General features: G+C 31.9%; 1 protein-coding gene across 4 annotated transcripts in view; it reads left to right on the top strand.

The window, feature by feature from the left end:
* Positions 1-20,390, top strand: part of Dmd (dystrophin) — a 2,099,091-nt gene that overhangs the window by 701,252 nt on the left and 1,377,449 nt on the right. For all 4 annotated transcript variants that reach the window (XM_047536255.1, XM_047536256.1, XM_047536254.1 and 1 more), the window contains exon 19: positions 8,151-8,238. In XM_047536255.1, coding sequence (XP_047392211.1) covers positions 8,151-8,238 — 88 coding nt within the window. The remainder of the gene's footprint in view (positions 1-8,150; positions 8,239-20,390) is intronic.

Genomic DNA, 20,390 nt, shown 5'->3' with positions numbered 1-20,390 from the left:
ACCACTATACCCATCACTCTTTTATATCCCTACTCCTTTTGAACTGTTTTTCTAACTTCCCAGAGTCAATTCCAAATATTCTCTTGTCTATTTATAAATGTGTTTTTCCTTGCAATTCATGTCTAGTGGCCATCAAGAGGCCCTATTAGTCACTTTATCCTTCATGAAATTCTTTCCTCCCTTGGTTTCTGGCATACCATGTGTCTACCACTTTATTACATTATTTTCTCATTGAAGACGTTGGCACTAAGATCAGAGTCCTTTCTGCCTAAGTCGTGTTTTTATTCTTAGTAATCTTAATACCTCTCTGAGATGTCTGCTATTTCCAAAACCTTCCATTTTCCTATGTCCTTAACTTAGTCACACACTTGCATAATCATACTATAGATGTTATCATTACCAGGAATTTCTCTATTTCTTAAATAACACACTCTAATAGAATTATTGATAATATTGCACAAACTTTCCATGTATCCTTAGTAGTATTTGTCCTCATTTTTTCTCAATTATTTCAAGTTTTAAAGACCATCTATGCCTTTATCACCATTTATAATAGATGACACTTCCTACAATTTTAGCCAAAATGTTTCTCAAATTATGTGTATTCATATTTGTGATCATAGTATCTTTCTTTCTGTCTCTAGTTGAGGCTAACCCATCCCTCTCCCTCTCTCTAATGACATCACTAAGCACCCTGCTTCCATTAATCTGCATATCCCTATCTTTAGTCCCATTCTATTACTCTGAGACTTAATCATCAACCTTTAAAATAGACTGTTTTCCATATTTGAAGAAAATTTCCCTCTTCTAGAAACATAAACTCTTATATGCCATTTTATTCAACTTCTCTCTAGGACTAGACCCTATTAACCACTTTATCCTTCATGAAATTCTTTCATTCCTTAAAGCATAGCACTAGGTACTCATTACTTTTTTATATTTTTGTCATTTGTTCCAATTCATTTTCCTTTTAATAATGTTATTCTGCACAATCCTCCTATTTTTTTCCTGCAAATGTCCTCATTTCTTCCTATTTAAGTAATAACTAACTTAAATGGATAGATAGAGGCAAGTAGATCTATAAATACATCTTTAGTTCATATCTTTCCTTTAAGGCACAGACTGGGACAGATAAATAAATGTTTGACTATATGAAGGAATTATTTTTTAAGCCTGATGGCACATTTTAACACAAGCTTTGTTACCAATATGAAAGGCATAACAATTTCTGAATAAACATTTGAGCAAATAAATTACTTTTCTGTCAAAGGGTAAAACTTCATTATAGAATGTTAAGTGAATAGAAAATTAATTGCTTCTGAAGTCACTGTAGGACCATAGGGAATCTAGAACTTACTTTTCATATTATTAGAGAAGATGTCATGAAAGGAGGAAGCATTTAAGAGATGCCAATACAGAGGGAGGATGAAAGGTCATAAAGGTTTTTTAATGTTTTTGAAGAAATAATGAATTTTCTTTTAGTCTACTTTTAGAATTACTTAACCCTTATATCTTTTCTCTTTATAATATAACAATTTCATTTTATTTTCATATCATTATGTATTTTAGAAGTTAAAATTTCCTGATGATTACTAACAATTTTCTTGAGCTCTTACTTTATAATTAAGAAAGCATTCTCACTGGAATTATTCATGGGTACATTTTTTAGCCAGTATATTATTCACTTGAAGTTGTGTGTAGTAAATATTTTAGAATCTTAGTAGTTACTTCTAAATCTATGATCATATATTAATCAGATGCTGATGAAGCATTAAATATTCTACATGTTAATAAAACATTGTCAAAATGCTGTTCTATTTTAATATATGAATAGACTTAAGATCCAGTAATTATGTGTATGTATGCCCAGGCATTCATATATATGATAAGTAGATACATATAGGTAAATAGACACACAGAAAAGCCCCTTTTTCCTGGGGAAGAAGATTGGAAAAATATACTAATATCAAGGGCAGATATGTGTTAAAAAATAAGGTGACTTCACTGAGGTAGTTGGAGTTATCAATATTTAAAAAAAATTTTTAGTTGTTAATGTACCTTTATTTTTATTTATTAGTTGTGGTGCTGAGGATTGAACCCAGTGCCTCACACATGCTAGGCAAGCACTCTGCTACTGAGCCACAACCCCCGCACTAGTTGTCAATATTTACTGCCAAAAGAAACATTGTACCTGGCAAAAAAAAAGTGTTAACTTTCATGTAAAACCTTTATGCGTGGTAGGAAGAATTGAAATCAGACTACAAATATTCAGACTAATGTTAAAGATGAAATACACAGAAAGTAGAGGTCATAGTTAAAGATTGTTCAGATGATACCCTTGGTCTTGAAAACAAGTGGGAAGCTGGGTGACACAGGAGGCTGAGGCAGGGAAATCATGAGTTCAAAGCCAGCTTCAGCAACTTATGAGGTGCTAAGCAACTTGGTGAGCCTCTGTCTCTAAATATAAAAAAGGGTTGGAGAGTTGGTTAGGTGTTTAAGTGCCCCTGGGTTCAATCTCTGGTACCAAAAAGAAAAGAAAACAAGCGGAAAGCTTGTGTGTGTGTGTTTATGAATACATATACATTCTTTATATAAAAATATGTGTATGTGTGTGTTTGGTGGGTATAAAGATAAAAGGCATGTATATCAGAGCCATAGAAGAGGAACGTTGGGATAAGACTTATGAACTCTTGACTTACTGCTTGTATATGCTGCTTTTGTTTTCTCCTTGGATAATTTTTTAATATCATTATCAGGACATAATCTGGAGTTTAGGTTGATGTGCCTAACTCCCAATCTAATTTGTAGTTTCTAGAAAACTTTATTTTAATCCAGTGTTACTTTACTGAGCTTTCAGCATTTCCACCTGTGGGCTGGTTCTATGATTGCTGTATATACAGATACTAGGATTTGTCACACATTTTACACCTTACAAGAGTCTCATGGATCCCGGAAGACCAAATTGTAAGTGGCAACACTATGCTACAATAGACTACAACCTTACTAGGTTTTGACTATGTATCAGGCACTGTTCTAGATACTGGAGCTAGAATAGAGAAAGAAATAGATGATATACCTGGCATAATATAGCTTATGTTACAGTAGAGAATATAGAAATAAAGCAAGATTAATACATAAAAATATGGAATGTTAGTAATAAATGCCAACGATAAAAGTACGGGAGAAATGAGGGTGTGGTGCCATGTATGTGCATGTGTAGTGAGTGTGTGTAGATAGAGTGGCACCAAAAACCCTCACTGAGAAAATGTAATTTAAGTAAATATGAATGAGCAGTGAGAAATTTACAGATAACCAAGGTAGGCACTGTTCATATGTGGGGAAGAGGAAATATACATCCCTCTAGCACAAGCATGCCTATGGTATCAGGTAACGACAAAGTGTGTGGTTGAAGCAGAATAACCAAGGTACTTAGTAGCAGGGGAAGAATTCAGAGAGGTTAAATAGATTAGGTTCAGGCAGGTCTATTATAAGGACTTGAACTTGTACTCAGCTGTAGAGTCAAGCTGGGTCTGTCATGACTGGCATTCTCTACTGCCTTGAGAATATGTCACCAGAGAGCAAAAGTAGACATTAGAAGACCATGCAGTAGTAAATTTTGAACCATCCTAATCTTCCAGAGATGTTGGGGTACTTTGATATTTTAATAGTCATAGTGATAACATCTTTTCTGGATAGAGATTAGAGCCAATAAGATTTTTTTGTACTGCTAGGGATGGAACCTAAGACCTTGCACATGCTAGGCAAGAACTTTACCCCAATCTCACTTTGTGAACAGGTTTTTACATTGTTGCTTTATTTTTTTAACCTGAATGAATGAATTGAGTCTCAGGGTACTCCAGATTTCCAAATTTAGAGCTTAGGGAGATGATTCAAAAACAATAAAGGAAATTGAGTATAGGTGGTTTTTGAGGTTAGGGGGAAACTGTGTGCATGTGGTCCAGGAAACTAAATTAATAAATACTTTCAAGAAGAAAATGGAATTCTCTGAATCAAATCATGATAAGTAAACTGAGGTCTGAGAATCAGCTGTGGAATGTAGTAGCCTGGAAGCGATTGGTGACCTTCATAATAGCAATTTTGATAGGAATAAATAAAAGAATATGCATGAGGACTGAGTTACTTGGTTTTCTTGTTTGGTTTGCTTTGGTGTCAGAACAGGTTTTACTATTCAACATACATCATTAGAAGGCCAGTGTCCTTCCTGGTGGCACATAATTCCTTAAATGAAGGTGTATGTCCATCTTCTTCCAACAATATATTTCTCATCAGGCTTTGTTTTTGGTTGTTCTGTGATGTGACTTACCTTTTCTGTATTTTTATACATGTTTCTGTGAGAAAAGGAGAGAAGGTAGAAACACTAGGAACTACTGATCTTAACTATTTTAAAACAGTAGTTCATATATTTCATTCAAGGTCAAATATCTGTGTGATCAAGTCCCAAGAGAAAGAAGTTTCAGTGGTATTCATTTAATCAACTTTGTTAACACTTTTAAAATGTGGTTATTTGGACATTTTCTTATACATTTTTAAGTCAGGTGCTTTAATCAACTGTTGGTGTCAAAAATTTTCCTGAACCTTTAAGATTATTAAGATGACTTTTAATGAGAACAATATATATTCTAGGTCTGGTACAGTTCTGGATGTTAGGTATTTTGTTACTTTACATAGAAAACATTGTGGCTCAGAAAGGTTGAATCACTTTATTAAGCAGAAAGATCTAGTAAGCAGTAGACAGAACTTAATTCAAGTGAGGGGAAAAAACACAGTTCTCCAAAACATTTCTTTTCATTACCTTTTTTTTTTGTAACCAACTTCTTGCTACCCAATGTTTGATTATTTTTAATCAACCATCTGCAACTGTATCTGAATTGAAATATTTGCTGAATTCTTGATTGCCATTGACTCTTTGTACTGTTCAAGGCACTTTTTTTGTCCATATTCCTCTTCATTGTCCAATATTCCTCTATAATGGAATTCCTCTATTGATATCTAACAAAATGAAGTTATCATCTGCACATAGATATGCAAAGCACATTTGTTGTTTCTTTCCAGGGACTTTGTCCCTATGTATGCACCAGTGACTTGGTTTGCATAAATATTATGCATCTAGTAGGGTGGTCAGGTAATTGAAGTGTATAGGGCCTTGGTAATCAGCCTGTGGGCTGTTAGTGTCCATTATGAGTAGCAGACATTCCTTCTGACATCTTGGTGTCCATTCTGAATTAACAATGGCTCAATTCTTTCAATATTCCTAACTACTTTCAAACTAAAAACCCACCCTTGCCGTGTTGTATTCTGATACGGTCAAGCCTGTTTGATTAATTTCCAATGAAATATCCCTAGAAGCAACCAATTATGTCTGAAGGAGCCTGAACTTGAAATGGAGGAACAGGGTTTTAATATTGTACTTTTCAGTTCTATGTCCTTTGACTTGTGATTCAATCTTACTGATGCCCCATTTTTTCTTGTATAAAATTAGGTAACATAATGCTGGTTCATTCTTCCTTACAATTATTATGACATGAATTTGAAATCATACATATATAAAACCAGTAATATGGTAGTATAAGAAACTTCATTTTAATGTGATCATGATGAAGTTTTCGATTTTTCCATAAACTTCTGTGTGCCTCACTTTCTTTCTTTATCAAAATGGGAGAGTAATAGTAACAGATCCAAAGATTGTTACTTTATCATGGTGATGGTGGTTATTATCATTATTATATTAGAATTTCTGAACTAATGTGGTCAACAAAACAAGATATTTAAGCTCAAATATTACCCCAGAGATATTCAGAGTTTTGCTGTTAGCATTACTATTTGATTATCCAATTAGATGCTTAGAATAAAGAGATTGTGATCATGGCATTTAGAAAGTCATTGTTAATTTATTTTCATTATTTATGAAGACCATATGGTGTTCTGGGTCTTCCCTTTCTGTAATTTCATGTAAAAGAGAAAGAAAAAACCCCTCATAAACACAAACCATTTTGAGAAGAGAAACTCTAAACTTGGAACTTAAAGAACACCAGTTGACTCAGTTTGTTGTTACTGTTCTTGTTTTCTTGTGGCATTAGTATTTTTTCTTTTTCTTACTGATTTATATCCCAATGTAGTTAAAAGCAAAAACCCACATCTTCCTATCTTTCTTGAGAGTTGTAAATATTATAGATTTACTTAGAATATGCCCATTTTTCTCTTATAAAGTGCTTTAAAGTTCTTGGTGAATAATATTTACCTTTTAACAGGGAAACTATTAAGTATTGGAAAATATGTGTGCCAATACAATGCTCAGGATAGGGAATTTAGAACACAAAAGTTGAGGAATTGAGGAAATAGGAATTCTGTAGTTTTCTTTGGGATGTAACTGGATATTGTTTGTGGTTGCCTTCTTTTTATGGGATTTTCAGTTCAACCAGCAAGTCAGAACCTGTCATATTCGTCTGCATGTTTGTGGAAACAATTCAATACTGACTGTGAAAGTGAATTTCAAGACAACCCAGAAATTTAGCTTGCCGATTAGAATGAGATTGTGGGATCATAAAATCATATGCAACCTATGTGCTTTGAAAACTTCAAGCAGAATCCAAGATACTAAAATTCGTCTATCACCTTCAATATTTCTTGACTTGTGGGAAAAAGATGGGTTTTCATTTGCTATCCTTCACAGCATAATATAAAATGTGTATTTTCAGTTGGGCTGTAGTTATTAAAAAAACAAAATAAGGCTATCACATTATAATGTTACTTCATTCTTCAATTCTAAATTTTATTTAGTATTTTATGTATCATATTATTTGCTTGGGAAAGAGTCTGGTCTAGATGATTATTTCTATGAAAGTATTTCTGATGCTGCCATATTACCTATATTTACATTCATACCTTTATTTGCTTTCAAATGAAAGACACAAAATCTGTGTTGTACAATTACTATTAATACTGGTCATGTGTAAATATTTAAATTTAAATTAATTAAATGACATTAGATAGAATTAAGTTCAAGTGTTATTTCCTCTGTCAGACTGACTGCCTTTCAAGTACTCAATACCAACATGTAGCTATTGGCTGCCATGCTGGACAAAACAAATATTGAACATTTCCTTCCTTGCACAAATTTCTGTTCAACCATCCTATAAGTGTACATGTGTCTATTATACCCCCTCCCACATGTACTCCTATATTATAATGTGTAATATTTGCTTAAATTTCTGTTAGTATGAATACAATTTTGAAAAATAGTCTAATATGAAATAACCTCCTTCCTCAAACTCAAGTGAAATAAGTTTTATAACTATTATTTTATCACAGAGGTATTGCTCATACTGTATGCTAATTGCATTATAGCTTTCTTTCCTATGATTGTTATGATTTAAAATATAACAGACACATCTTTTGATGAGTATAGTCATATAGACTTCTGCATTTAGGTGTGAAATGTGTATTTCTCTAGAAATATTAGCTAAACTCAGTGGTATACAATATTACTTTTGTTAATTTAAATTTTATAACTTTTGTTTAAAAGTTAACTTTGATTAGGAAGAATGAACAAAGGAATTTAGAAAGTTCTTTCAAACTGAACCAGTTTTCCCTGGAAATTGGAGAACTTAGGCTATTTTACATTAAAAAATTAGCCTATAGTTTGGCATTTAAATCATGGTTTTTCTGCTAAATTATTCATACTAGTAGCACTTTATTCTTTTCCTATATTAGTGGATTCTTAATTTGACTATTAATACTACATATATTTCTGTTTTCAGTAATAGTATTAGCGATACATCTAAATGATGCATTTCATTTTATTATCTGATATTTTGTCTTGCATTGTTATGATTTGCCTTTTTACCTTCTTTTTTAGCAATGTAACATTGCAATGTATCAGAAACTATTACATAAAATAAGCTAAGAATAGAAATCTTATTAAAAATAGCAATTCGGGATGAAAATGACTTTTGCTTTCATTGCCATTTTGTTGCTTTTGATGACAAAAGAGTTGAGAAAAATATCTTTAGATTCTGTGATAAGTTGACAGTTAAATATCTGAAGGCTTGAAAGGGCAAGTAGAAGTTATAATTACTGTGTAGACTCACAATCCTTGTATTGAAATACTCACCTTTGCTATCATGCTGCAGGCCATAGAGCGAGAAAAAGCCGAGAAGTTCAGAAAACTGCAAGATGCCAGCAGATCAGCTCAGGCCCTGGTGGAACAGATGGTGAATGGTAATTACATGGAGTTGATTTAGATAATCTTCTTAGGGATTTGATAAACACATAGGTTCATATTTATCAGCTGAATTATATCAGACAAGCACTTCTTGAATATAAATTTAAATTAAAGGGAGTTTGTTTTTTTATTTTTTCTTAATGCTAAGCAAATTATTAGGGAAAATTCAACTTGTGTCCATTGGTAGAAAATAGGAAGTGTTAGAATATTTTATGATATGCTGCAGAGAACTAAATTTTAATGTAAATCTGAATAATTTAAGAAGATGAGATTTATAGAAATAATTGGTAATGAAAGCAATTGTATGTGATACGTTAAAGTGAGGATAATCTGATTGCAAGTAATTTTTCCAATACATTTTTCCAAAAAGACAAATTATATGGAAGGCTCCAACCTAATGCCTGTTTTCTAGCTATATATTTCACATTTTCTATATTACAGTTTATGACTTTTGTTCATTTAATAAACACCTCTTGAGGGAATCTTAATTTTTAGCTAATTTCTTTCATATTTTTTTAAAAAATTATATTTGTTCTAATGATGCATGAGAGTAGAATGCATTTTGACACATGATACATAAATGGAATATAATTTCTCATTATTCTGGTTGTATACAATGTAGAGTTACACAGGTTGTGCAATCATATACACACATAGGGTAGTAATGTCCAATTCATTATACTATCATTCCCCTACTATTGTGAATTAGCATCTGCATATCAGAGAAAACATTTAGCCTTTGGTTCTTTGAGATTGGCTTATTTCACTTAGCATAATATTCTCCAGTTCCATCCATTTACTGGCAAATACCGTAATTTCATTCTTCTTTAAGGCTACATAATATTCCATTGTGTACATATGCCACAATTTCTTTATCCATTCATCTGCTGAAGGGCAGCTAGGTTAGTTTCATAGTTTAGCTCTTGTGAATGAAGCTGTTATAAGCATTGCTGAAAATAAATTTTTAGTGAGAATGAATGAAAATGCAATGTTAATATTTTTCTTTTTATGAATGAAATAAAATTATTCTTTGCTAACACTGAATACCTCAGTTAGCTGTATAAAATATTGTTGATATCAAATATGAACAAATGTTCAAATTTTCATTGTTATAGTATTATATTCCTTGTCAGATAAAAGTAATTTTATGAAAATCATAAATGCCATTTCCAAACTTTTTTTTTCATTTTGTAAAGGATATATTTGTAATAATATCATAAACAAACATAACAAATGTGATTTTTTTTGTATCTGTCAACTTTTTCTGAAATCTTCTGGATTCTGCAATATAAATTCTGTTTGATTTTGTGCCTTAATTGCTATATTGACACTAAAAAATTCAGTGAGTCAGTTATCTTAATAGGAAATCATTTTTTCTTCTAATGAGCCCCATGATTACATTTGCTTAAAAATAAAAACAAGTAAACATGACAGCTGCGAATTGGGTTAACAAGGTAATGAATATATAGACAATAAAAAGTATTAATAGGTTATTGTTTAGATGTATGTGAATGGTGGTTTTAACTGATGGATTAACAGCATATTCATGTTTATTTTTTTTATTTTTTATTTTTTATTTTATTTTATTTTTTTGCGGTACTGGGGATCAAACTCAGGACCTTGTGCTTGCGAGGCAAGCACTCTACCAGCTGAGCTATCTCCCCAGCCCTCATGTTAATTTATAAGATTTAAAAATATTGTAATTGTTAAACTCACCCCCTAGAAATCATATTACTTTTTCATTTGAATAAGCTAATATAAATTGTGTTTTCATTTTTTTTTCCCACAGTGCTAGGAATTGAACCCAGGGCCTCATGCTTGCAAAGCAAGCACTTTACCAACTGAGCTATATCCCCAGTCTCCTATTTTGTTTTTAATGATGGGAACAACAACAAAAATTTTTAAAAAACATATAAAACCATATGGTACTAGGGATTGAAATGAAAGCTTAGTGCATGTAGACAAGCACTCTGCTACTGAGCCACAAGGCTGAAGTCTTTATTTTTAAAATTGTCTGATTTTAATAATTAAATATCTAGCATAACTCACCTCAGATTATCTGATATTAGCAGACACTGAATTATTTTAAAAAAGCATGTAAACACTTAGACTTGAAAGAAATGATTTACATTTTTTGGTATGTGAACTATGTATAGTGTTCAATTATCCCGTGACTAGTAAGAATACCAGTATTCCAAACTGTTGTCAAATCTCTAATTTTTGGAGGCTTACAGAAAAATCAGGACATATAGTAGGTCCTTAATAAATATTAACTAAATGATTAAATTATGTTTCACAAAACAAAATGAAGATGGTAAGATAAAAACATTGGTCATATTTTTAGAAAACAATAATGCCTCTGAAGGAAAATAATAACCTAGATAGACAGCAAAGAGCAGTGAGTGTTGGTAGTGTGATATGAGGTGTTGCTCTTTGGTTGTTTGTATTGATCAAAACTTAAGCTACCCAGCTGGGAGTGGTGACGCATGCCTGTAATCGCAGTGATTTGGGAGGCTGAGACAGGAGGATCATGAGTTCAAAGGCAGCCTCAGCAAAAGCAAGGAAGTAAGCAACTCAGTGAGACCCTATCTCTAAATAAAATACAAAATAGGGCTGGGGATGTGGCTCAGTGGTCGAGTGCCCCTCAGTTCAATCCCTGGTACCAAAAAAAAAAATATTAAGCTATCCATTTGTTATGTCAGGGAAGATATGATTAATGGATATATACTTATGCTGGAATTCAGTCCATAAACAGGATAACTATTTAAAATGACCATAGCTCTGTTCTCCCATTAAATGAAATAATTTACATAAATTGCTATCAATATTCTAAATTCTGCTTTCATCCTTTTTTATCTTTCAAAGACAGATTGGATAATATTTATTTTATATGATAATGCAAATTATGAAATAAGTCATACACAAAATTAGTGCCACAAATACCTGTCTCCTAACCCTAATTTTGAATAGCTCTTCTACCAGAGAGCCAAGAACTAAAAGTTCACTGGTGTGGTTCACGAAGGTGAAATGTATATTGAGTTTTCTATATAACAAGAGTTCCAATAACTATCTCACTAAATCACTTAAACATATAAGTGTGGAATCATCTTTCCTGTGTTTGGGCTATGGAGTTTTAATCACCATACTTCATTTAGGATCTCATGCAAGAGGATATTACTCTAAACCATATATACTTTCCTTGAAAATTAAGATAAATGCAAATCACTTTAACATAATGTTATAATATTATACCATCAACATAAATACATATCTATAATATATATGTCTATATACATGAATTTATATTTATGATAAAACATTTAACATATAGTATAAACATGTGTATGAAGAACAAGTATAGCTATTATATTTTATGAAAGGAAAGCATTTTATGAACTATATATGTTCACATATATAGCAAACTGAATTTTCTACTTAAAATAGCTTTCTAAAAGGTTAAATTATTTCTTAAAAATTTATAATAATTTTGGAACTCTTGTATATAAAATGAAACTCCAAGACATGTACAAAAAATGGCCACAATTTACATTTTACCTCAGGTTTGAACTGAAACAATCCGATTTATTTACAAATCACATTTGTCCAATTCCAAATACCCATGACATGCCAAGGTTTTAACACCTTAAAAAATGCAGAAAATTAAATTCATCGTCCTGTCAGCATTTTACTAAAGGAATTTAAGATATGTACTGAGAAAGAAGATGTGCAAAAACTGCAAAAATATACCAGTGTAATTTGGCATGATTTTAAAATGATTCATCTCTTTCTTTATTAAATCTTTTGTTTGAACTAAAACTAATTTATTCTTTCTAAACTAAAGTAAAATTAATTTATTCTTTCTATGTCAAAATCAATTGAATGGATAAGAATGGAGAACAGCTTGAAAGAGTATTGTATTGGAATAGATTTTGCATATATATACTGTTTGTGAACTTTACCATCAATATATAAAATTAGGATCATACCTTTAATCTCAAGAAATTAACTTCCTAGAACTTTAGTGTGGGTGTATAGTGAACTATTTATATGTTCCTCTACCTGTGTTACCTGAGAGGGGAGTTTCTAAATTCTTTTTTTACTTTCTTTTTTAAAGGGATGAAAGATAACCTTCTTTAAAATTTAATTTAATATTTTTATTTAAATACAGAAATGGCATAAAATAATTTAAAATTTAGACTATTTTATCAAGTTAATATGGCCAATAATCTTGCCAATTCTTCAGTCATATAGATGACTCAGTACTGGGTTCCTAAGGTATTATTGTGAGTTGTTTTAACTGTTTACTTCAAGATGAACTTTTTCAGTATATTGTGAAGATTGTGGAATTTCAAGACCATCTAGAACCAAAATCTCATCATGCATATTTTTATACCTAAACAAATATACTTTGTTTTTATCTATTTAGAATGATATATCATTCTTATTTCTTTGTATAAATTACTATTCCTGTATGGATACATACAGCCTTTTTATCAGTCAAGTGTAACATGAAGAAAGTCCAGTTTATATAATTTACCCTTATTAATGTTGGAAGTTACCAAAAGTTACATCAAAACATTAATTTGATATAAATCCATAGCTCACATTTCTAATCCTTAAGCTAAAAAATTTCATCACAATTTCCAGAATAGATACTATAATATAATTATATAGTTGGGTAAATGGTGTTTTCTACATTAAATGTGTGCTTCATTTTCAGTTTCTAAGTGTGGTTTACTGTTAATTAAGAGCCTGAAGACAATCACATTAAGGATGTTTAAATAAAATAATAATTATTAGTATATTAGACTAAAAGAATATCTCAAAACTATTATCCCCTGACTGCTAGATTATAGTATTTAAAGTAACACCTAATAGTAAGTATGTTAAGGATTATAATTAAGTAGTACAGAATGATAATGCAGACCAAGGCTCCTCTTATGTACAAGATGAACTAACTCCATTTTTTAATATTTTTGTTTATAGTTCCTTAAATATATTCAAATAAATAAGGTTATTTGAGCTTGGGTAACAAAATTTTATCAGATGAGCTAAGGAAGGGATCATAATCAGTTTGGCTCCTGTCACAGTCACACCTCTCACAATCTTTTTTATTTTTTTCATACCACTTATGGATTTTCAGTGGTAACGACTCCTCTCATCATCTATTATACTGGGAAGAAATTTGGTACTATCTCTGTATAGCAGTGGAGCATGGATATAGTTCTTTCTCTGGTAGTTCAGCCCCTCCATTGTTTTCTTTTATCACTTCCCTTAGTTCTGGGAAATTTGTTTCTCCTCTCTGTACATGACACTTAGAATGAAATTCTATACAGAGTTCACATCCAATAAATGTTAACTGACATACTTTTCTTGGATTAATTATAATCTCCAAAAGGTAGAGCCTCTGTGCATGTGTGTGCATGCATATAAAAGGAGGACAACATAGTGGTCACTGTTGTTGAGGGAAATCAATGACAAAAGGAAGTAACAGTGGCAAAAAATAAATAATTGGAACCTAATTTCTTTTTCTTAAAATTACATAGAGATAAAAATGGACTAGGGCTGGCGTTATAACTCAGTGGTAGAGTACTAGCCTAGCACGTGTGAGATACTGGGTTCAATTCTCAGCACCACATAAAAATAACATAAAATGTGTCCATCTACAACTAAAAATATTTTTTAACATGTGATATATTAGTAATTTTTTTTGTGTGTTTACTAGGGTTACAACAGTTACATACATACCCACATGCATACATATATAAACACATAAGCACACACACATACATAGTATTAGTCTTTAAAAGAACTGTTTTTAAAAATGACCAGGCAGTTGTATGAAAATTGGTGTAGTCATGGAAGCCTCTAGAATTTAGCCTTAGAATTCAGCCTTGTCTTCATGAATTCTGAATAAATTTATATTACATGATAGGCTATTATTTGAATGCCAAATGGACTTGTAAAGACCCTCACTTAAAGTGCAACAAAAATAGGATACTGTTTCAGTGACTTTAAATTTTTATTCCAAATATTCTTCTAATTCAAGAGCACTGAAAACACATGATTTTACATTATTCTATCCTGGCTTCATGGCTAATGATGAATACACTTGATGAGGAATGCTTCACTTTAAGTGGCAGTTCTGAAGTACTTGCATGGAAGGTGGTGCACAATTAAAATTATTCTAACAGTCTGTTATGCACTGTACACAAGTAATAAAATTAATGGATGCACTTCAAGTAATGATCCATTTCCTCTGGGTACAATATATTTATTCATAGACTATTTCAGGGGTTGTTTAGAATATGAGATGTGAATGGATTATGATCCATTATCCCTGAGATTCTAATGTGCTACTACAAAGTGGTTTCTATAAGTATTGTTCATAATGCCTGGTGAGTTAGTGTTTGTATTCTTAAATAGCTAACAAAAAATTAGAAAAACAGATGCTCAAATGATTGATACTTAAATTTAGCAGGTATTTACTCTTATAAACTGCCATAAAACTTTAAATTTTCTGTTAAGGATCATAATTCTATGAAATATTTATACATAAAACAATTACATATAATGGTAAAATTTTTCATATGCTATTGTATACTCATGCAAAAACAAATTCCTTACTTTTTCCAGAAAAGTTTTAAGGGATTTTTTTTATAATATTACCAGTAGAACTGGCGAATGTATTGTAAAATCTTGAAGTAATGACAACTCAAATTTTAATTGAAGAGAGATACATTGAGCAATGTGAAATGTGACAGTGCTTTCAATCCCTTGGCCAAGTATTGTAAAGCAAACTTTTGAAGCAAGAGAGACTGTGTGACTTTTGCTTCTTTATATATTACTCTCTAATGTTTGTCTTCATAGGAAGTAAGCTATTGATTTGGTGTTGGGTGAGTTCACAAGTACCCTGTAGTTATTTTGTTTTTACTCTAAACTGAGAACTCTATCAGATACTGCCAACAGTGACATATTTCCTAGAGGATTATAGTTTAGAAGGATAGGTTATACTCTAGTTCAGCAGCAATCATATTCACAAATGAAGTAATAAAAAGATACAATGCTTATATATATATTATTTGTAAGATTTCTGATTCTCAGAAGTCTTATCATATCATATTTGCCAGGGATGTCTAGCAATTCTCTAATTTTTGGTGTGGTTGTCCTTAATTTTAAATTATAGTAATTGTATGAACAATTATTCCAAAATTCTCTCATTAATACATGACTGGTTATTAATAACATTTCTTTAAACAATTTATAAATATACTTTTGTATCTCATATTCATTTATAGTATATACTATTCATACTAATTTTTAAAATAATAATCATTGGGGCTAGGCTTGTAGCTCAGTGGTGAAGTGCTTGCCTGGCACATGTAGGGTACTGAGTTTGATCCTCAGCACCACATGGAGAAATGCACAAATAAAATAAATTTATAAAAATATAATGATCATCAGCCAGGTTCAGTGGTACACACCTGTAATCCCAGTGGCTCTGGAGGCTGAGGCAGGAGGATCATGAGTTCAAAGCCAGTCTCAGCAACAGCGAGGCCCTAAGCAACTCAGTGAGACCCTGTCTCTAAATAAAATACAAAATAGGGCTGGGGATGGGGCTCAGTAGTTGAGTGCCCCTGAGTTCAATCCCCAGTACCAAAAATCATCATCATCATCATCATAAATTTGTCACTAATTACATTTTTCAGTCATTAAAAAATCTTCCTTACTCCTAATTTCAGTGTTTCAAAGAGCTGGTTCCTTTTTTTGCTTCTTTTATGTTTTTTTAATATCCTCTATATTGTTTTTAATATGTATTGATTGCTTACTATATATAATCATTTGTATAAGTACTTGATATATGTTAACTCACAGCCCTAATAAACTTTATTCTATTTTAATCCTCATTTCATAGATAAGAAATGTGAGTTCATTCATCTAAGTAAATGACATTCATTTTGAACTCGTTTCTGTCTAAAACCAGAATTCTGTTAATTTCTATACCTTTCATCTTGTTTCCTCATTTATCCAAATATGGCAGTCTTTCTTTTACCCATTAATATATTTAATTTCCTATATTCACTTATAAAGATCAATATGCAATTAAGTATTACAGACTACATAGGGTTATGGATTGGTACAAAGTTGGTTTTCTCCTTTAATTCCTTTTCAGGGATGCTTAACTTCTTCACCTTTTGTTTTTGACAGAACAGAGGTTTATGTAATGATGGACAAAACTCATTAAAACCTGCCCCAAGGATTTTAATAGATACCACAGAATGTGTTGATGTTTCATTATAGTTTGTTTTATCATTTGGAAAGAGTAAACTATATTATTCATATTGAAAATTAATTTATGGTTTTTATTTTTCCAATTTCTAACAGTGTTCATAAGGTTGCCCTTTCTCAAGAGCACAGAAAGTTTTCTGTGTTCACTTACATTTAGGCAAATATTAATTAAGATTCAGTCCAGCATCAATACATCAGTACCTTTAATTTGCTTCAGTATCTCTTATTTGCCTCCTTAATACCTGGTTTCTATTGACTTTTTACACATCATGGACTTCCTTGTTCTAAGTGCTAGTTCAACATATGCTGAAAACATTTCTCCTAAACATTTGATCATTTAAACCCAAGGCACATTTTTGAGACATTGCCTAACAATTTAAAATTCTTCCCTACGTATTTTTCAATTTTGCCCTTTCATTTTCCAGAAACAGTTTTAACATTTTAACATAATACCTTTTCTCAAAAACTGCCAAATACAGAGTTTTATATTATTTTCTTATACTTTATACCAAACATAATTATTTTACAAGGACTTAGTGGCATTCATTAGAAAATATTTTGGTATAACTCTTGTTCACTACTAAAAACCAAATTATCACAAACAGCATATAACATCATATATCCACATTTCTCAGTAAGATCAATTCCTCCCTTAAATATTAGAAGAAATTAGAAGAATAATTTCTCTAAACTATTGGCTTCTCCACAGCTCAGTATATAGAGAAAGGTATGTATTACTTTTCATTGTTTTTTCCCTCATTTTATCTATTTAGAAAAATCCTGAAAAAATGATTATTGTGAATAATATTTGCAATGTTTTTTTCCTCTGGCGTCATCTTGAGTAGGATCATACATTGAATATTATTAAAGGTAGATTCATGTTTGGAAGAAAGTGAGAGGTCAGGTTTGGCAGCATAGTGTGATTACAACAAATTGGAAATTAAAATATCTGAGGGGAAAAATTTAAAAACATAATATAGATGTGGAATTCAAATCCATATATCTTTGTCTTTAAAAAGAATAAAGTGGGAGGCATGCACAAGTTAGCAAAACCACCAGCATTATGTTTGCTAGAGATGTCCTTCAGACTTTTTAAGAATGTAGTTCCTGAATAGGAAAGACAGTAGAATGGATCAGACATAATTTTGCTGCGTTCATATATGACTACATTAACAGTGAAACTCCATATTATGTACAACCAAAAGAATGGGATCATAATAAGAATAGATTATCTCCATGTATGTATAATATGTCAAAATACATTCTACTGTCATGTACATATAAAAGGAATAAAAAATGGAAAAAGAAAACAAATTACAAAAAAAAAGAATTGTTTCCCTTTAACAACATATATATAACATATATATTCCCTATAACAACTTAACAAGAAAGTTAAGTAAAATGAACATTCAAAAAGGAGATTCTCTTAGGCAACTTGGTCTTCTAAACCACTTTACCCCTTAGATATTTTAATATAGAGGAAGAATTTTGTGGGAGAGTTTCTGCTGTCTTTGAGATCCCAGGGTATAAATGTGTGAACTTGAAACAAATATTTAGTAATTTTTACTAGGGCATGGTGGCTAATGCCTGTAATCCCAGTAGCTTGGGAGGCTGAGGCAGCAGAATTGCTTCAAAGTCAGCTTCAGCAACTTAGCGAGGTCCTAGGCTACTTAGCAAGACCCTGTCTCAAAATTTAAACAAACAAAGCAACATAAAGACTGGGGATGTGGCTCAGTGGTCAAGCACACCTGTGTTCAATCCCTGGTAACACACATACGCACAAACAAATAGTATATTTAAAGTTATCATCAGTGCCTATATTGCTGTTTTAAAATGTAAAAAATATTTTCTGCTTTATATAATAGCATTTATTAGAGGGGTTCTATATAAACTGACAAATCTCAGAAAATCTAAAGTTTGTGAACTAACATTCAGAGGGAATATTTTAACCCATAGCATGATATGATGTGGGCATACTTTCATGCTGTGTATAGGATAATATATACTGGGCTTAGTTAGGTATCACATTATGAAAGAATAGAACTAAGATGTCATGTATGAAAAGACATAGCACATTCCCTGACACATAGTAAATATTCCAGAAAGGTAAGAGTGAGCTCATGTTTCTTTTTTGCCCTTGATAGAGATTTCCTGATTTAGTCTTGCTATAGGGGACTTTTAAAACTTTCAAATGAACTTCCATATTTTTAAATGAAAATCTTTTCATAGTAGAAAGATTATTCTCCATGCTTAATTTACTTTCTTGGTTCAATGGACAATCTTAATTTCTAGACAACCAATAGCAATAATACAGAATAATAAATTTTGGATCAATGTTTTTGTCATTTTTTTTAAAAGCGTAAAACTCATAATTTAATTCAACAAAGTAGCAGGATATAAAATTACCACCCATAAATCAGTTGCATTCCTTTACACCAATGAAAAATCAGCTGAAAGAAATCAGGAAAACTATCCCACTCACAGTAGCCTCAAAATATATAAAATATTTGAGAATCAGTCTAACAAAAGGTGAAACACCTCTACACTGAAAACTACAGAACTCTAAAGAAATAAATTAAAGAAGATCTTAGAAGATGGAAAGATCTCCCATGTTCTTCCATAGGTAGAATTAATATTGTCAAAATACTCATACTACCAAAAGCACTGTACATATTTAATGCAATTCCTATTAAAATTCTAATGATGTTCTTCACAGAAGTAGAAAAAGCAGTCATGAAAATCATTTGGAAAAATAAGAGACCCAGAACAGCCAAAGCAATTCTTAGCAAGAAAAAAGATGCTGGAGGCATCATACTACCAGACCTTAAATTATACTACAAATGGTACTGAGAAAGCTGGAAATCCATAGGTAGAAGAATGAAATTGAACCTCTGCCTCACCCTGCACAAAACTCTAAGTGGATCAAGGACCTAGACATTAGACCAGAGACCTGTGCCTATTAGAATTAAAAGTAGACCCAATTCTCCACCATGTTGACTTAGGAACTGACTTCCTCAATAAGACCCCTAAAGTACAAGAAGTAAAATCAAGAATAAATAAATGGGATGGTATTGAACTAAAAAGTTTCTTCACAGCAAAGGAAGCAATCAAGAACATGAAAAGAGAACATACAGAATGGGAGAAAATCTTTACTACTACACCTCGGACAGAACATTAATCTCAAGGATAAACAAAGAACTCAAAAAACATAACACCAAAAAAACACCAATCAATAAATTAAGGAACTAAAGAGACCCTTCACAGAAGAAATCTGGTCATAAAATTTATGAAAAGATGTTCAACATCTCTAGCAATTAGAGAAATGCAAATCCAAATTACACTGAGATTTCATCTCACTTCAGTCAGAAAGGCAAATATCAAGAATACAAACAATAAATGTTGGTGAGGATGTGGAGAAAAACATACACTGATATATTGCTGGTGGGATGTGGGGGTCTTAAGCCCCCTTGCTCTTCTCGAACAGCGACAAGGGAAGGGGACACTCCCCAACAAGGTCAGACCAGGATAAGTAGGACCGACTGACCACCTGCTCCCAGCCCTCCGGGCAGAGGACAATCAGACCAGTCACAGCAGGAACTCGTTTATTGAGGAAGTCACACAGCTTTTATGTAAGGTGGGGGCTAGGTGGAAACCAATTAGCTTAAAGGTCAGCAAGGTGGGGGGGGGTTCACGCAGGCAAGAGTCCCATAGGACTATATGGCAAGCACGAGCTGATCACGTTCGCTGAACTGTTGTTAACCAATCCCTGATGGTGGTCCAATATATCATCATTAACTATTGAAACCACCTTTGAGCCTTGATCTTGCTCACTCACCAGGGAGTAAGGAGTCAGCCTGAG

Source organism: Sciurus carolinensis, chromosome X, assembly GCF_902686445.1.
Source record: "Sciurus carolinensis chromosome X, mSciCar1.2, whole genome shotgun sequence".
NCBI lineage: Eukaryota > Metazoa > Chordata > Mammalia > Rodentia > Sciuridae > Sciurus > Sciurus carolinensis.
This window is presented reverse-complemented; position numbering and strand designations above follow the sequence as displayed.